Below are 17,449 nucleotides of genomic sequence, written 5' to 3'. Positions count from 1 at the left end.
AAAGTAAAGACAATGTTACACCCATATTTTGGATTCCCCACATCTTCCTTCGAATTAATTTAATGTTCTGAAGTTATAAAAGATAACTCTGGCGACGAGGTATTCCTAAAAGGAACCTAACATGGCTATGCACCTGCTACGGTGCAGTGAGACATTTGAAATAAAATAAAATAAACACAGGAGAACAATGTTGAAATAGAGCAGCGTGTGCTCTTTGAAGGGAAGACACAATCAAGGTTTTTTTTAAAAAGGCCATAAACTGAAGAATTCATGGTTTATAAAAGATGAGTATCAGGTGATAACAGTCATTTAAAAAATCAGAAATGGTTGGCTACATTGAAAAGATTTCCGAATTTGATTACACGATGGGTAATTGGCTCATGTATACTGAACTATTGGAACAGTATTTTGAAGCAAATGAAATAGTCAGTGAGAAGCGAGTGCCAATTTTGCTAAGTGCATTAGGTTTAAAGGCATACAGTTTGCTTTGAAGTTTGACTGCTCCCACCAAACTATTAGAAATTAGCTTTGCTGCTATTGTAAAGTGATGCAGGAACACTAAGAACCCAAGCCACTGTTGATTACAGAATGCTTTAGGTTTCATAAGTGGAATCAAAAGGAAGGGGTCCATTTCAGCATACATGGCAGAATTGAAGATATTGTCTGAGCATTTACAGGCTGATAATGGCCTTAAGAGATCAATTAGTTTGTGGAATCTTAAAAGAAAGCATTCTAAAACAGCTGCTAAATGAAGCACAATGTACATTCAAACGAGCAGTAGAAATTTCTGTTTCATTGGAAACTGCAGACAGAGATGTATCTGAGTTGCAGTCAGGAATGAAAGTGAGCATAAACAAAATTGCACTGTCTAAACAGAAACTGGCCTGGCCAAACAAATTGTGTTACTGTTGTGGCAGGGACTCATACACCAAAAAATTCAGATTTAAAGGTGAAACTTGCAGAAAATACAACAAAGACATATACAAAGTGTATGTTGGGCAGACAAAAATAAATGGATTGATCAGAGAACATAAAATGCTAAAAATATCAAATTGCAGTTTCAAAAAGAGCACTAAACTGCATGCTGTTGATGAAAAATCTGAGAATGATGAGAGTGACACAGGATTGTGCAACCTTGAAATTAACAACAGAGAAGCAATATGGCTTAAGCAAGAAATGAATAGCAAATTAATTAAAAGGGAATTAGACACTGGTTCAGTTAGTTCCATCATTCCACAAAGTGAGCTTGAATGGCATTTCAAAGATACAAAACTGAAGTCTGCAGATATCCCACTAAGAACTTATAACAGAGAAAAGGAACTTCCTGTAGAAATAGCATTCATAACTGTGAAATACAACAACCAACAAGCCACATTCAGCTTATATGTGGTGAAAACAGAAGGATCAGCATGGTAGGTGAATGACTGGCTGAGATAACCATAGCTTGATTGGAGATGGAACCACAATTTGCATGCAACATCCCCTCTAATGAAGCCATATGAAATCAAATTAAGAAAGGTACTGGATGATAGCACAACTGTCTCCATGCCGAACACCATGACCTTTTGCTCAAAAGTGGACAAACAGGTGATAGTGCCAACCTCTGTGCCTTTGGCTGGAAAGCACACTGGACCAAAGAAGGAGCATGCTGCTCAAAGGAAGTGTGAAAGTGACAAAAGCATTGGTCTGACTACAACAGTTTTTGTAGGCAATATTTCTGAGAAATTCTCTGATATGTTAATCAAGTAGTTACTTCCAAAATGTGACTTTGATTTAAGCTGGAGCAGAGTTCAAAGACCTTCGGGAAAGTTGCAAACACTTGGCTTTTATGACTACAAAGACCGGAATTTACTCTGTGTGCATTAAGATTACTGCATGAACTTCAAGTGGAAGACAAAAAGCTGCTTATAAAAGTAGATGCAAGACCAACACCCAGCTGGAAGAACTGATCAGCAAAAAGAAAGGAGTCTTTGGAAATAAGAAAACAGAGGATTTGTCTGATGATGTTGTAGATGAGGAAACCAGCAGAGAGATCAGATCATAAAGGGAGCAGAGAATTAATAAGAAAATACACCAGTAAACTAAATGGACCTTCCCAAGACCAAGATATACAAAATAGAAGAAGAAAAAAGAGGGAAGAGATGGAGAGAAAGAATGTGGATGTGAGAGAGAGAAGGGGTGTAAGAAAAAGAAAGGGAACAAAGTAGGTTCAGAGACAGAAAGGGAGAAGAAAGGTGTCCAGAGCTGACAGATCTACTTCTTGCAGTCTCAGAATCAACTCCTACAACCACCATGGAGGAGGTCTCAGAACCCTGAGGTTGTTTTGACAGCCACAAGATTCACTTGCCAAGCAGAGTGATCCCCTTGGCACTAAAGGCATTATCCTAAGAGTAGAAAATCCTCCACTGTGATTAAATTTTTAAGCCTGCATGGGGCAATTTAAAAATTTACTATGCTATGGATGTCTGTACATAGTAGTTGTATTATATTGTAAACTGTGTATATAGTTGAGATGCATTCTCTATTGAGTTGGAGTTTATAGCTAAGCAGACATCTATATATATATATATATGTGTGTGTGTGTGTGTGTGTGTGTGTGTGTGTGTGTGTGTGTGTGTGTGTGTGTGTGTGTGTCTAAGCAGACATATAAAAATATATACACACACACACACATACAGTTTGATTAAGCATTCTTGTTCATTTAAATAATTAATACAGGTTATGTGTAAAATTACGTTAATAGCATACATCGTCATGTTACCGTGCGATACATACGCACTTTGCTTAAAGTAAAGATGAAGTTACACCTGTATTTTGGACCCCCACATCTTCCATTGAATTAATTTAATGTTTTGAAGTTACAAAACATAACAATCAGCACCTCAATGTGCCAGCACAGTTTTTGATTGCTTGAAGAAAAGGAATTTTGAAAATTAGATAGATAGATAGATAGATAGACATACTTTATTGATCCTGAGGGAAATTGGGTTTCGTTACAGTTGCACCAACAAAGAATAGAGTATAAATATAGCAATATAAAACCAGAAATAATTAAATAATAATATGTAAATTATGCCAGATGGAAATAAGTCCAGGACCAGCCTATTGGCTCAGGGTATCTGACCCTCCAAGGGAGGAGTTGTAAAGTTTGATGGCCACAGGCAGGAACGACCTCTTATGACGCTCAGTGTTGCATCTCGGTGGAATGAGTCTCTGGCTGAATGTACTCTTGTGCCCACCCAGTACATTATGTAGTGGATGGGAGACCTTGTCCAAGATAGCATGCAACTTGGACAACATCCTCTTTTCAGACACCACCGTCAAAGAGTCCAGTTCCATCCCCACAACATCACTGGCCTTACAAATGAGCTTGTTGATTCTGTTGGTGTCTGCTACCCTCAGCCTGCTGCCCCAGCACACAACAGCAAACATGATAGCCCTGGCCACCACAGACTTGTAGAACATCCTCAGCATCGTCCGACAGATGTTAAAGGACCTCAGTCTCCTCAGGAAATAGAGACGGCTCTGACTCTTCTTGTAGACAGCCTCAGTGTTCTTTGACCAGTCCAGTTTATTGTCAATTCATATCCCCAAGTGTTTGTAATCCTCCACCATGTCCACATTGACCCCCTGGGTGGAAACAGGGGTCACCGGTGCCTTAGCCCTCCTCAGGTCCACCACCAACACCTTAGTCTTTTTCACATTAAGCTGCAGATAATTCTGCTCACACCATGTGACAAAGTTTCTCACCGTAGCCCTGTACTCAGCCTCATCTCCCTTGCTGATGCATCCAATTATGGCAGAATTGAACTGCTTACAGGACCACAGTGATCACCCTATGCTTTCAAGACCTGGACTACTTGCAGCAGGCATCTCAAGCAACTGAAAAAATACCAACAACTATATCTTTGAAAAATCCTCCAAAGTTTTTGGAAGTTAAACCACTTTCCCAGCATTGACAGTCTGCTTACTTTCAGTCAGTTATGCTAGGCAAGCCACATAATTCATGTTACCTGACATCGGACACTTTACTCCAAGCTCTGTCAAGGGAAGAAATTATCAGGTAGGCAATGATAAAAATTCAAGGATGGCTTCAAACCTTCCTTTAAGAAGTGCAACACTCTCACTGATTCCAGCGAATGCTTGACCCATGTCAGGATGGTACTCAGAACCTCAAGGCTTTGCTAATGAGAAGCTGTACTTAGCAGGGAAGGAGTGCACCGGTGCATCTACTACCAACCTGCCTACCCATTTGTGGAAGTTCTGCAGCTTCCATGTTGGCTTCAGTAGCCAACACCAAAGTAAAAGCAAGTCAACGTTGATACTGAGAAACTGCCTAAGAAGAAGAACCAAGAAAACATTAGATTTTACTTTCATAAGGAATTTGCTGCTTGATCCAACCAATCCATTCTCAAGGAAATAGTTGTAACCAAACTTAGCCAACCTGGTCCCAAGTACCTTCTACAATTTTCCTTCAACAACCATAATCATTAATGTTGTGAACATGTATGCATTAAATTATTAAACCAAAAATTAATCTTTATACCATACCATGGCCTTTTACGCTGAAGCTCTCCACATTCAGAAACAATTCTTGTTACTTCTTTTTTTTTAATGAAGCAAATTGTCCACCCTTGATGACTTGGTGGTCTATAGCATAGTCTGCTTAGCATGAATGCTTTTTCCTCCAAGAGCTGGTTATATATCTCCCAGATCATCTTACTGCAAGGCCCGCGTTAAAGGTCTTAGAGTTATTGAGACATGCAGCACAGAAAAAGGCCCCAACCATCAAGCACCCATTTACACCAAATCCATATGAAAGCAAATTAAGAAAGGTACTGGATGATACCATAGCTATCTTCATGCCGAACACCATGAATCTTTGCCCAACAGAGGACAAACAGGTGGTGGTGCCAACCTCTGTGCCTTTGGTTGGAAAGCATACTGGACCAAGGAAGGGCCAGGGAAAATTGCTGTGCAACTTCTGCCCTTATAAATGTCGCATCATGACACTATCATTTTCTTTAGAGTTCTACTTGATGATAGGAAAAGAAAATTAAAGATAGAAGAACATCTAAAGCATCCCTTTATAGTCCATTTGAAATAATCCTGACTGATAAATAAGGATTGTTTTTTAAGCTTAACAGTTTCCACTTCTTTAGGTTCAAAATGAACTATTCATCAGATTTAACCAGATTGGAAAATTATTGTTGATCCCCACAGACAACTCTCCAAATGATGTTCCAAATGATATTACAGATAAATCCCCAATCTGGAATCAGTTCTGCATATTTAAATGCAACATCCACCCACCCCGCCGCTCCTCCCCCCCCACACACACACACACACCACACACACACACACACACACACACTTGAGATGTTCTGCTCTTGCTCAAAAAATAAAGAACAATAGAAGAGCATTAAATTCTATATGTGGGGAAAATCTTTCTGTTCATTTTAACTCTACTCAGGCAACAGGAGTTCAAACCAGGATTTCAGTGTAAGTAAGTCACATGACATTAAAGTATTTCTAATATTAGATAATTCTCTTTCAAGCAGTCTATTAAACGCCTGTTGAATCAGTGGCATTTTGGTGGGCCCAGATTAGGGCGTTCAAAGGTTCAAAGGTCCAATTTAATGTTAGAGAAATGTATATAAAATACATCCTGAAATGCTTTTTCTTCACAAACATCCACGAAAACAGCGAACTGCCCCAAAGAATGAACAACAGATAAATGTAAGAACCTCAAAGTACCCCCCCCCAGCTTCCACCCCTCCCATGCATAAGCGGCAGCAAGCAACAATTCCCCCCTCCCCCCACTGGCAAAAAGCTGTGCACACCTTCGCAGCTGCAATTTCTTGTAAAGCAACATACATAACATAAAAACTTCCACACTATTCTCTTCTTCTTAAACCCTTATGGATAAGAGTTCAGTTGCAAAGTTAACTATTTGTTGCCTCAACATTTCTTGAGTATTTGCAAGGAAGGAACTTCATCAAAATGCTCTTTTACAGTAACACAAACTTTACTAAATCCTTACATCAAATTCCAGTAGTTTTACTGCTCATATTCTGTCCGGGTGACATTATTGTTCAACTCCTGAATGCATTTCAGACAATTTGAACATACAAAATCAGTGTAACAAAACTTAATTGAAAATTGAATCACATGGAATGTGCATCATTATCATTAAAGTTATTAACTAGAACTACTTTACTTACAGAATAGCATTCACTATTGTTTCTGATTGCAATTACTGTGATATAAAAGCATGTATTTTTATAGAGTTAGGAGAAAACATACCTTGGCTATTCCAATACAACTGTCTTTCTGCTTTAACCAATTTAAAATCTATATCAGCCAATTCATTTTGTATCAAAGGATATTCAACATCAAGGATTGTTTGTTTTATCTGAAAGATTAGAACAATATTATAAATACAGAATTGATAATGCAAGGTTTTTTTTAGCTATGCTGAATGAAAATGCATTGCACATTGGTTATTTTCATAAACTCTGCTAAGTTCAAATTGACAATGAACCATTTAAACTGCACTCAATAGTGATATTTTAACAATATGAACATTTGTAAATCATTGACTTAAAAAATCCTCAAAGCATCATTAAGTTAATGCTAATATTTTGCCAAACTGCAAGGATATTTCATTCATCTTATCTGAATATTAAATTGGAAAGGATAGCATAGTCACAATGAAGAACAGAGTTAGCTAGATGAACTCTCGCCAAGTCAGAAGTGTAGTATTTGTATTTTCACCTTGTTTGATTTATTTCCCAATCCGGTAAAATTTGATGAATAGTTGAACATAAAATTCTACAAAAAGTAGTGGATACAGCACAGTCCATCACGGGTAAAGCCCTTCCAACCACTGAACACATCGACATGAAATGCTGTTGCAGGAAAGCAGAATCCATCACCAGAGATCCCCACCAACTAGGAAAAATGTGGCAGTGTGTGTTTTTAGCCAGACATTGGGGTTATGTTGGCTTCTTGCTCCCCTGACTTAGAACACCTTAACAATTAAATGTGGACTATTCTATTTGCCTCAAGAGTTCTCATGCGTGACCCTAACTGCAGGTTACATACCACCAGTGACCGATTATAAGCAAGCACTTGCGCAACTGAACAATGCTGTCTGCAAGCAAGAAACAGCCCAGACCAATGCATTTCAAATCATAGTCAGTGACTTTAACCAGGCCTGTTTGCAGAAAACCCTGCCCATTTATCACCAGCATGTAACCTGTTGAACCAGAGGTCCCATCACACTAAACCACTGCTAGACTACGATAAGGAATGCCTATTGTTCCTTTCCAAGACCACATTTTGGCAAGTTGGATCATTTGACTGTACTCCTATTGCCTGCACACAGACAGAGGCTAAAGAGCAAGGCTTCAGAGATCAAGACAACTAAGAGGTGGTCCCGGGAGGCAGAGGAGCAGTTACAGGATTGCCTTGAGTCAATGGACTGGATGATGTTCAAGAACTCATCTGAGGACCTAAATGACTACACCAAAGTCGTAATAGACTTTATTAAAACAGCTGTGGATGAGTGTGTATCCACAAAATCGTTCAGAAGCCCTGGGTGAACAATGGTATATGCTCATAAGAATTTGCTGAGAACCAGATCAGAGGCATTCAAGTTTGGAGATCAAGAATGCTACAAGAGGTGCAGGTATGATCTCCGGAAAGCTATCTCATGGGCGAAGTGAATATTCTAGACTAGACTGGAATCAACGAGGGATGCTCGACAGCTGTGGCAGGGTTTGAATGCCATAACCTCCTATAAAGTTAAATTTTGCGACATAGGAAACAGCAGAGCTTCACTTCCAGATGAGCTCAATGTTTTCTATGCTCGCCTTGACCACCAGAACAGGAAGGAACCATTGCATACCCCCCATGTCTCCCAATGATCCTTTGGTCACAATATCTGAAGATGATGTGCGGGCTGCCTTCAAGAGAGTGAATCCAAGGAAAGCATCTGATCCAGGTGGAGTACCTGGCTGAGTCCTGAAGACCTGTGCTGAACAACTGGCTGGTGCATTCACGGACATCTTCAACCTCTCACTCCAGCATGTGTGGTACCCACCTGCTTCAAGCAGGCTTCAATCATATCAGTGCCCAAGAAGAGCCTGGTAACCTGTCTCAATGACTATCGCCCAGTGGCACTTACATCCACAACGAAGAAGTGTTTTGAGAGGCTGATGTTGAAGCATACCAGCTGCTGTCTGAAGAGCGACTTGGATCTACTCCAATTTGCCATCAAAACAATGGATCTACAGCAGATGCCATCTCATTGGCTCTTCACACGACCCTGGAATATGTGGACAGCAAAGATGCATACATCAAGATGCTCAGCATTTAATAGCATCATCCCCTCAAAAGTAATCAGTAAACTCCAAGACCTGGGACTCAATACCCCCTTGTGCAATTGGATTCTGGATTTCCTTGCTTGTCACCCTCAGTCAGGTTAGATTAGTAAAAGCATCTCCTCCACAATCACCATCAGCACAGGATCACCACAGGGATAGGTGCTTAGCCCCCTGCTTCACACCTATCATTGTGTGGCTAAGTACAGCTCCAAAACCATATACAAGTTTGCTGACGACACCACTGTTGTTGCTGTATCAAAGGGGGTGATGAATCAGCATACAGGAGGGAGATTGAAAATTGGTCTGAGTGGTGTAATAACAACAACCTCCCACTCAGTGTCAATAAGACCGAGGAACTGATTGTAGACCAGGAGAGGAGGATCAGAGGTGGAGACGGTCAGTAACTTTAAATTCCTGGGTGTCACTACCCCAATGGACCTGACCTGGACCCATCATAGAAATATAATTGCAAAGAAAGCACACCAGCGCCTCTACTTCCTTGGAAGTATGTAGAGACTCAGCATGTCATCAAAAACCTTGGCAAACTTCTACAGGTGTGTGCTGGAAAGTGTGCTGACTGGCTGCATTACGACCTGGTACGGGAACACCAATGCCGTTGAGCGGAAAATCCTACAACATGTAGTGGATTCAGCCCAGTACGGTACATCATGGGTAAAACCCTCCCAACCATTGAGCACGTCTACGTGAAACATTGTCGTTGATCCATTGATCCTGATTGCAGTTACTGTTCTACAGATTTGCAAAGTATGGCCGCAGAAAAAAGGATCTCAGGGTTGTATGTGGTGATCTGTATGTACACTGATAATAAATTTTACTTTGAACTTTGACATGCTCTTTTCTTGCTGCTGCCATCAGGAAGAAGGTGCAGGAGCCTCAAGGCTCACACCACCAGGTTCAAGAACAGTTTTTACCCCTCAACCATCAGACTCTTGAACCAAATAGGATAACTTCACTTTCCCCATCACTGAACTGTTAACTCGACCTATGGACTCAACCTCAAGGACTCTTCATCTTATGTTCTCAATATTTATTGCTTATTTATTTATTATTATAATTTTTTTGTCTAAGCTCAAGCTGAAAAACCCTGAGGTATGGGCATAGTCAAGCACACCCATTTCTCAATTGCTAGGAACTTTCAGATTATTCTAGTGATGTTTAGTATTGTGGCTTTCTGGAAATTTACATAAATAATGCTGTGTAGGCCTAATTGTTTAATGCTGATGTGTACTGACTTCAGAATGACATCATTTGTAGATATTACCATTGGAACAAACAATGTATACCCTGTTTATGTTCCATAGTCTTTCAATTTCCTCTTTTAATTCAACACATTTCTGGTCTTTTTCACTTAATGATTTTTGTATGTTATGTGTTAATATCTACTAAGCAAGTTAAGTCTTGCTTGTTTATCTGGGTGGTTATTACAGTATTTAATAATGGATCCATGGCAATATACTGTAATTTGTAGCACTCTGACTCTAAAACTAGATCAGGCTTGTATTTATAGTAAAGTATAGTGTCTTTTAAAAGTTTTTATTTTAAAGTAACATTTTGGTGAATGATGTTTGCCACTGATTGTACCTATGTAGTTAATCAGATTAAGTGAAACTGGTGCAGGATCTTGTAATGTGTTGGATTGTTTCTGGTTTCTCTTGGCATTTTCTGCATTTATCATCTTGAATTTATTGGTCTTTTATTATGTTTTTTGATAATTTTTTGTGTTAACCACCTGGTCTTGTATTGCCACAAAGAATCCCTCTGTATCTGGGAAGAGGTCTCTAACTCTGAGCCAGGCATTTGACGTTTCCTTGTTGACATCTCAACTGCTCTGATTGTGGAGATGTCTTCCATGAAGGGTCATGCTCTTCCATTGGATAACATTTTCTTCTGTAGTAATAATTTCTTCATTTTTCTGGGTTGTGCTTTCATTTAAGTTTAGTGGTGTGTACTTCTTATCAGAATTGCATATGCACGCATGGAGTGCTGAATCCTGTTTCTGTTGATGAAAATATATCCTTAAACATTTTATCTAACTGTTGTGTAAAGTTTTTATATCTGTTATTCCTCTTCCTCCTTCTGTCCTAGATGATGTTAATTTAACTGTATTCGAATATAGTTTTCTAAAATATGTCATATTACTATTATTATTATTTCTTTTTCTTTATTTTTGTATTTGCACATGTCTTTTGCATGCTGATCCTGCCCTGTCTTGATTCTGTTATGGTTATTGGAGATTCACAAGAAAATGAATCTCAAGAGATATATATGGTGACATATATGTACTTTGATAATAAATTTATTCTGAACCTTTAGAACAGGTGCACACATTTGAAAATATGGAGAAATTGCTTTTAATAGGTAATTTGTATGAAAAAAATAATTTTCCTAACCAATTTCTGAATTTAATCTGAGAAATATACATGAGAATTTATATTTCTGAAATTAGAATTTTCGAAGTCACATTAAGATTGGATATTAACTGTAAATAGTTGCGCACTAAGGAATGTTGATGATCAGAAAGATTTGGACCCCCACACTTTCCTGAAAGTGACAACATTGATCAAAATGATGAGGAAGAACGCATGTATTCCTTCACAGTCCGGGTATAAAAGTTAGGATGTCATGTTGCCCATTTAGAAAACACTGCTTAAGCCACACTTGAATTATTGTATGTAGTTCCAGTTGCCACACACTGGTGTGACTGCACTGAACAGAGTGCAGAGGAAATTCACCGGCATGTTGATGACTTTAATTAAAATGCAAGAGTTTGGATTGATTTAGTTTGCTTTCCCTGGAGTGAAGGCATGACCAATTTAAGTGCATAAGGTTATGAAGAGGCATTGATAGGGGAGGTAATGATTTCTAAAACTACTATAATGTTGTCCAACAGGGCATATAGGTGAAAGTGAAAAAAAAAATAGATTTAAAGGTGATCCAAGGGGAACATTTTTTTTCTCCCGGTCTAAGAGTGGTTGATATCTGGAATGCACTGTCAGAGACGGTAGTAGAATCTGACAGAATCATTGCATTTAGACAGTATTTAAACAGACAATTATAAAGGTAAGTGAGGGAGCAAGAGAAAGAGAGCAAAAAGAAAATGCTAAACCCCAACAATTATATTCTGACAGAGTGTGACTGGTTATATTTTCAGAAACTATGTTTCAGTTCACAATGTGGTACATTCACCACGTGAATGCACCAATCCTCAACTTTTTCTGCCACTATTTACGGAATAATCAGTGGGTAAATATCAAGTCTATCGGTTGTTTTTTCTGGTAGCGTAAACGCATGGAGCATCAGAGTGTCATAAGTTTCTGCATTTCCAGAATTATCTTCTCATGTCAAAAGAACAGTAGTTGTCATTCAATTCACCCTTATGAACAGTGAGCACCATTAGACTTGTTATGATTTCTACAATTACTATAATGTTGTCCAATTTGTCCATAACAATCATGAGCATTATTACCTGCAATATCATTATTACCTGCCTTATCATGTTTTACTCTGAATAACTTTTTGAAATTTTCTAAAACATTTGCATAAAAGTAACATCTAAAATGCACCTTGTTATACCATCGAACTATAATATCCAAATTGTCAACAAAATTTCGGAAAGTTTTATTCATCAAAAAGACATCAGTTCCACTGGTTGGTATGTCTTCTCTCTCCTGAATGTTCAGATAATGAACTTCTCGAAGGACTGCAACCAACTAAATAAGATAAATGAAATCACCATAAGCAAACTCTAAAAAGGCATAACTGTAAAATCTGATGAATGAAAAGGAAAATCTGGTGTTAAAGAATGATCAATAATTAGTTCTTGTTTATTAAAATATTTATTACATGTTGTGATTTCCATCCAAATGGAATTAGTTAAGCTTTGAATCTAAATAGGAAGAATGGAGGGAAAACAAGGATTTAAACTTACTGATTTCTCTGTAAACTGTATAGAGTGGCAGGCATTGAGGTAAACCGAGAATAAGATCTAATGTACACTGGGACATAAACTGCTTAGATTTGAGACATCAAGTTTATAGAGCAATACCAGTCAAAGTTTATTACAATAATTAAGCTCAGAGAGAGCATTGACATGAGTGATTATAGCAAAAAAAATGAACTGCAATTAAGTTGCAAGCTGCGGTAGAGGAGGGGTGCTGAGGAGATGATGATCTGGTGATTAAGCAGTTTTAATGATGGTACAGATACAAAGTCCAAGGTTCTTGGGAACTAATGTGATATTAAAGTAACAAACGATTTGACTTATCATTTAACAATTAGGGAGAAGTGTGCTAGACAAGGACAGAAGTTAATGGTTTCACTCCTTCAAAATCCGATTGGATACTACACTTTTATTGGAAATTCCCCCCTTTGCATTCTAGTCTGCTTCAGATAATGTCTATAATGTTCCACTTTACCTTCTGACTGCTGATTACACATGCCCTAAATATCACATTGAATGCAATTATCTCACTATCCATAAATTGTGAAGTTTATCTCCAGTTCAAATATAAAACTGTACAACAGATTACATTCAATACAGAATTCCAAACTATTAATTAGATAAGTGGTACATACTTTTCTTCAACTTTCAGAAAAAAGTCAAAGCACACTTACCTCAATGGTCACATGTTCAAAAACAAGAGATGCTGGAAATACTCAGGCAAATGGGCTAAAGATCATTGGCATGAAATGTTAATTTGGTTACTTTCTCCACAGGCAGGTTTGATTTGTTCAGTACTTCCAGCTTTTGAATTCAATACTATGATCTTCAATATTAGACTTTTAAGTAAAAGGTATGAAAGAAACTAGCCAAATCTAACATACAAATTGGTTGATCTAATATTTAAAAGGCAATTTTAACATTATGAGAATTCCAGGAACCGTGACTCAAAAAAATTACTTTATGAGTTCATAGAAGTTTTTGTTACTTACCAAGGACTTTATATTAGTTTGAATCCTGTTACATAATTGTAGAAAATAGTTTCTAAAGGCAAATTTCTCACCTTTTTGCTAAAGCTCACGCTGATAAGGTCTGTTTTTGGATTACGAATAATAAGGGGTTGATTCAAATTAAATTGGCAGTCTTCGTCCACTTTTGTAACCCATTCACTAAAAACTTGTTCACAAAATTCTTGAAGTAAGGATTTCATCTCTGCATATTTATTTAAAAGAAGTTTAACCTCCTCGTCTGACCTATAACTGTTTTGAAGGAAATGAAATTTAATCCCCAATGTAAACTTCCATCTGTATGACAATCACTTCAAAAAATTTTGGGTGCTTTAATTGCTGCATACAATATAAGGCAGAAACACCAATGAAATATTGAATAACATTGCATAGAAGGAGCTTGTTCGCTACATTATGTCTGTGATAGCTCTTTGGTAGATCTGTTGGATATTTCATGAGTCCCATTCCCTTGTTCATTACCTATTGTGTGGTGTTTGAGTATTTATCCAATTCTGTTTTGAACATTACCTTTGAAAGTATTTCAGACAATATATTTCAGATTACAGCTGCTTGATTTATTAAATTATATTATACACATTCCCTCTGAATCCTTGAGCTATTATCTTAAATCTATCCCCTCTAGTTAATAAACATCCTGGCATTGGAAACAGTTTCTCATTGTTCATTTTTTCCAATCTGCCATAATTTTGACACATCTATCAAATTCCTTATTTTTTACTCTAAAGAAGACAATTTCTGTTTTTCCATCTCCATACACTAGCATACTTCTGATATTTGTAATGAGCTGTCAGAGGAGGTAGTGGATGCAGATACATTTGTTTTCAAAGTGTTTAGACTGGTACTTTGACAGGAAAGAAGTAAAGAGATACAGGCTTAATATGGGCAAATGGAATTGGCATAAATAGGCAATTTACTCCTCCACAGTCTACCACCCCCATCCCATTATGGCAATTGAGCTGTACAAGATTTGAGATACGAAATAGCCTTCATTTTCATGGAATTTTTGTAAAAATACGGAAATGTTTATTTCAACTTGCATTTTAATGGCACACATGCAGGTGAAAGTTTTGCATTACAAAAGTTTGCAACATGCACTCTTTTCAAGTAACTCAACCCCTTTATATCTCAATGGTCACTTATAATTCTAAGACTGCAGTGCTTTGAATAGATTTCACGAAGTGAACAACTAGCAGATCTTGAAAGATATTTTTTTTTCCATTTTTCACATTTAATCTGATTTTACAAAAAATCCACCATTTCTGAGCATGGCTATATACATGACCTTCCACTTTGCAATGGAGCTTGCTGGGATATATATATGTGTGTGTGTGTGTGTGTGTGTGTGTGTGTGTGTGTGTGTGTGTGTGTGTGTGTGTGTGTGTGTGTGTGTGTGCGCGCGCGTGCGCGCGCGTGTGTGTGTATGTGTAAGACGTATATGTGTGTGTGTGTGTGTGTATATATATACACATACACATGTATATATACATTTCTGTGTGTGTGCATATATTTATTTATTTATACACATATAAATATACACAGGTATTACATTGGTATTACACTAAATGTGGTAAGGAAATGTATTGCCCATATAATTAACCTCTTCCTTATTGTAGAAACTTTTCTGACTCAGCCTCCAATATATTTTGAAGTAGAAAAAATATTATCAAACCTCTATAGCATGTTAACTTATTTTTCTATGTAATTCATGTTAAATATTCACTTTTATTAACAGCTACCACTGTAACTTAAAGACTTACGAATGATCAAAGGATTTGAAATTCCTCATTGTCACCTCCATTCTCTCAGTCACTTCTAAAGCCCATTTCAGCTCACCAGCAACAGGTGGCATATTTTTGTTGATAAAAGGATAACCATTCCTTGCTGCAGTGGCTTTCAAGTGTGCATCAAACACTACTTTGATATCATCTAAATCTCTGTTAGCCATGTCAACCATGACAGAGTATTTTTCAGACATTTTTTCTTTTATCAGTGGACGCTTAATGAAAAATGCAAACATGTTCAACAACTGAAACAAAAGAATAAATTTTCACAATTTACAGTTACACATTCTTTTTAATGTTCATTGCACATTATAGTTGTAAAAAAGCTTTTATAAATTAAAAGATAATTTTTTTTCCAAACTGCTTTGGGCTAGGTATCAATTTTAACAATACAATTTAATGCTTGATTTCCATAGTAAGAGGCCCAGCACATGCAGCATAGAAGTATTACTTTTGTTTGATGCAGTGAGCAATGTCAGCAGCTGTGACTTTACACAAAACTCATGAATGTATTGCTCCTGTGCTTCAGAGATCCTGAACTGCAGCTCCTTGCTGTTGGAGGTGATGCCTTCAAACACAGACTACAGTGGTTACATTTCATGTTCAAAGGCTTCTCCTTGTTCCAATGACTTTCAATTTGCCTGAGTCCCTGCCACACATGTTAAGATATCCTTCTAAAGTGAATTACAGTTTCTCACCAGTCACCTTCCCTTGAACCTTGCTCACTGTGAATTGCAAGACCACTGAAGCTATTACTTAAAGCTGCACTTCTGGTTTTTTTATTACATTGAACTGCTGCTGCTAAGTTAACAAATTTTATGACATACGCCAGTGATATTAAACCTGATTCTCACTCTGAATTGCAACTGGAAAAGGATGTTAAATGTCAAGTCTCATGTACCCTTTAACCTAAATAAAACACAATGGTTCATGGTAAGAAGCACAACTGATGCCATGAATATTTCCATTCACTTGCACATAACATGCTGAGTTAGATTTAACCCTTTCTGAACCAACTCCTTCAGACTTTAGCACATTAGGTTTTGGTCTTCATGGACTGGTGCAATGCCTGTGTAATTCCCTTAGACCATAAGATACAGGAGAAGAAGTAGGTACTCCGTAATCTCATCCCTAACAATCGATTCCATCATCTTCTTTGATATTAGTTGTCAGCTTCCTCTCATAATTCATCTTTTCCTTCTGAATGACTTTCTTAGTTTCCTTCTGCAAGTTTTTAAAAGCTCCCCAATCCACTATCTTCCCACTAGCTCTGGCTTCCTTGTATACCCTCTCTTTTGCTTTTACTTTGGCTCTGACTTCACTTGTCAGCCACAGTAGTGTCCTTCTTCACGTTGAAAATTTCTTCTTATTTGGAATATATCTGTCTTGCACTTCCCTCATTTTTCGCAGAAGCTCCAGCCATTGCTGCTCTGCTGTCCTTCCTGCAAATGTCCCTTTCCAGTCAACTGTGGCCAGTTCCCCTCTCAACCCATTGTAATTTCCCTTATTCCACTGAAATACCGACACATTGGATTTTATTTTTTCCCTCTCAAATTTCAATGTGAACTCGATCATATTGTGATCACTGTTCCCTAAGGGTACCTTAACCTCTGGATCATTGCACAACACCCAATCCAGCACAGCCAATCCCCTAGTGGGCTCAACAACAAGCTGTTCTAAAAAGCCATCCCTTGGACATTCTACAAATTCTCTCTTGAGGTCCAGTACTGACCTGGTTTTCCCAATCCACTTTCATGTTAAAATCCCCAACAATTATCATGACATTGTCTTTCTGACATGCCTTTTCTATCTCCAGCAATAATTTGTAACCCACATCCCAGCTGCTGTTTGGAGGCCTTTAATAATGGACGCTGCCTTTCTGAGACACCACTCCCTAAAGATGTCTTGAGTACTTTGTAGGCTAGTGCCCAAGATGGAGCTGACTAGATTTAGAACCTTCTGAAGCTCCTTTCAGTTCTGTGCAGTAGCCCCTCCATACCAGACAGTGATGCAGCCTGTCAGAATGCTCTCCATGGTACAACTATAGAAGTTTTTGAGTGTACTTGTTGACATGCCAAATTGCTTCAAACTTCTAATAAAGTATAGCCGCCGTCTTGCCTTCTTTAACACTACATCAATATGTTGGGACCAGGTTAGATCCTCAGAGATCTTGACACCCAGGAACTTGAAGCTGCTCACTCTCCCCACTTCTGATCCCTCTATGAGGATTGGTATGCGTTCTTTCATCTTACCCTTCCTGAAGTCCACAATCAGCTCTTTCGCTTTACT

General features: G+C 38.0%; 1 protein-coding gene across 1 annotated transcript in view; it reads right to left on the bottom strand.

Moving 5' to 3' along the window:
• LOC140187260 (dynein axonemal heavy chain 17-like) overlaps positions 1-15,396 on the bottom strand; it is a 193,767-nt gene extending 178,371 nt beyond the window's left edge. Inside the window, exons 1-4 of the mRNA XM_072242393.1 lie at positions 15,137-15,396; positions 13,415-13,610; positions 11,975-12,121; positions 6,307-6,415 (exon numbers count right to left, since the gene is read on the bottom strand). Of these exons, the coding sequence (XP_072098494.1) occupies positions 6,307-6,415; positions 11,975-12,121; positions 13,415-13,610; positions 15,137-15,396 (712 nt within the window). The remainder of the gene's footprint in view (positions 1-6,306; positions 6,416-11,974; positions 12,122-13,414; positions 13,611-15,136) is intronic.
• Positions 15,397-17,449: the final 2,053 nt, after the last annotated feature.

The sequence above is a fragment of the Mobula birostris genome, chromosome 24 (assembly GCF_030028105.1).
Source record: "Mobula birostris isolate sMobBir1 chromosome 24, sMobBir1.hap1, whole genome shotgun sequence".
Lineage (NCBI taxonomy): Eukaryota > Metazoa > Chordata > Chondrichthyes > Myliobatiformes > Myliobatidae > Mobula > Mobula birostris.
The sequence above is the reverse complement of the archived record's forward strand: the minus strand, read 5'-3'. Positions and strand labels throughout refer to the sequence as shown.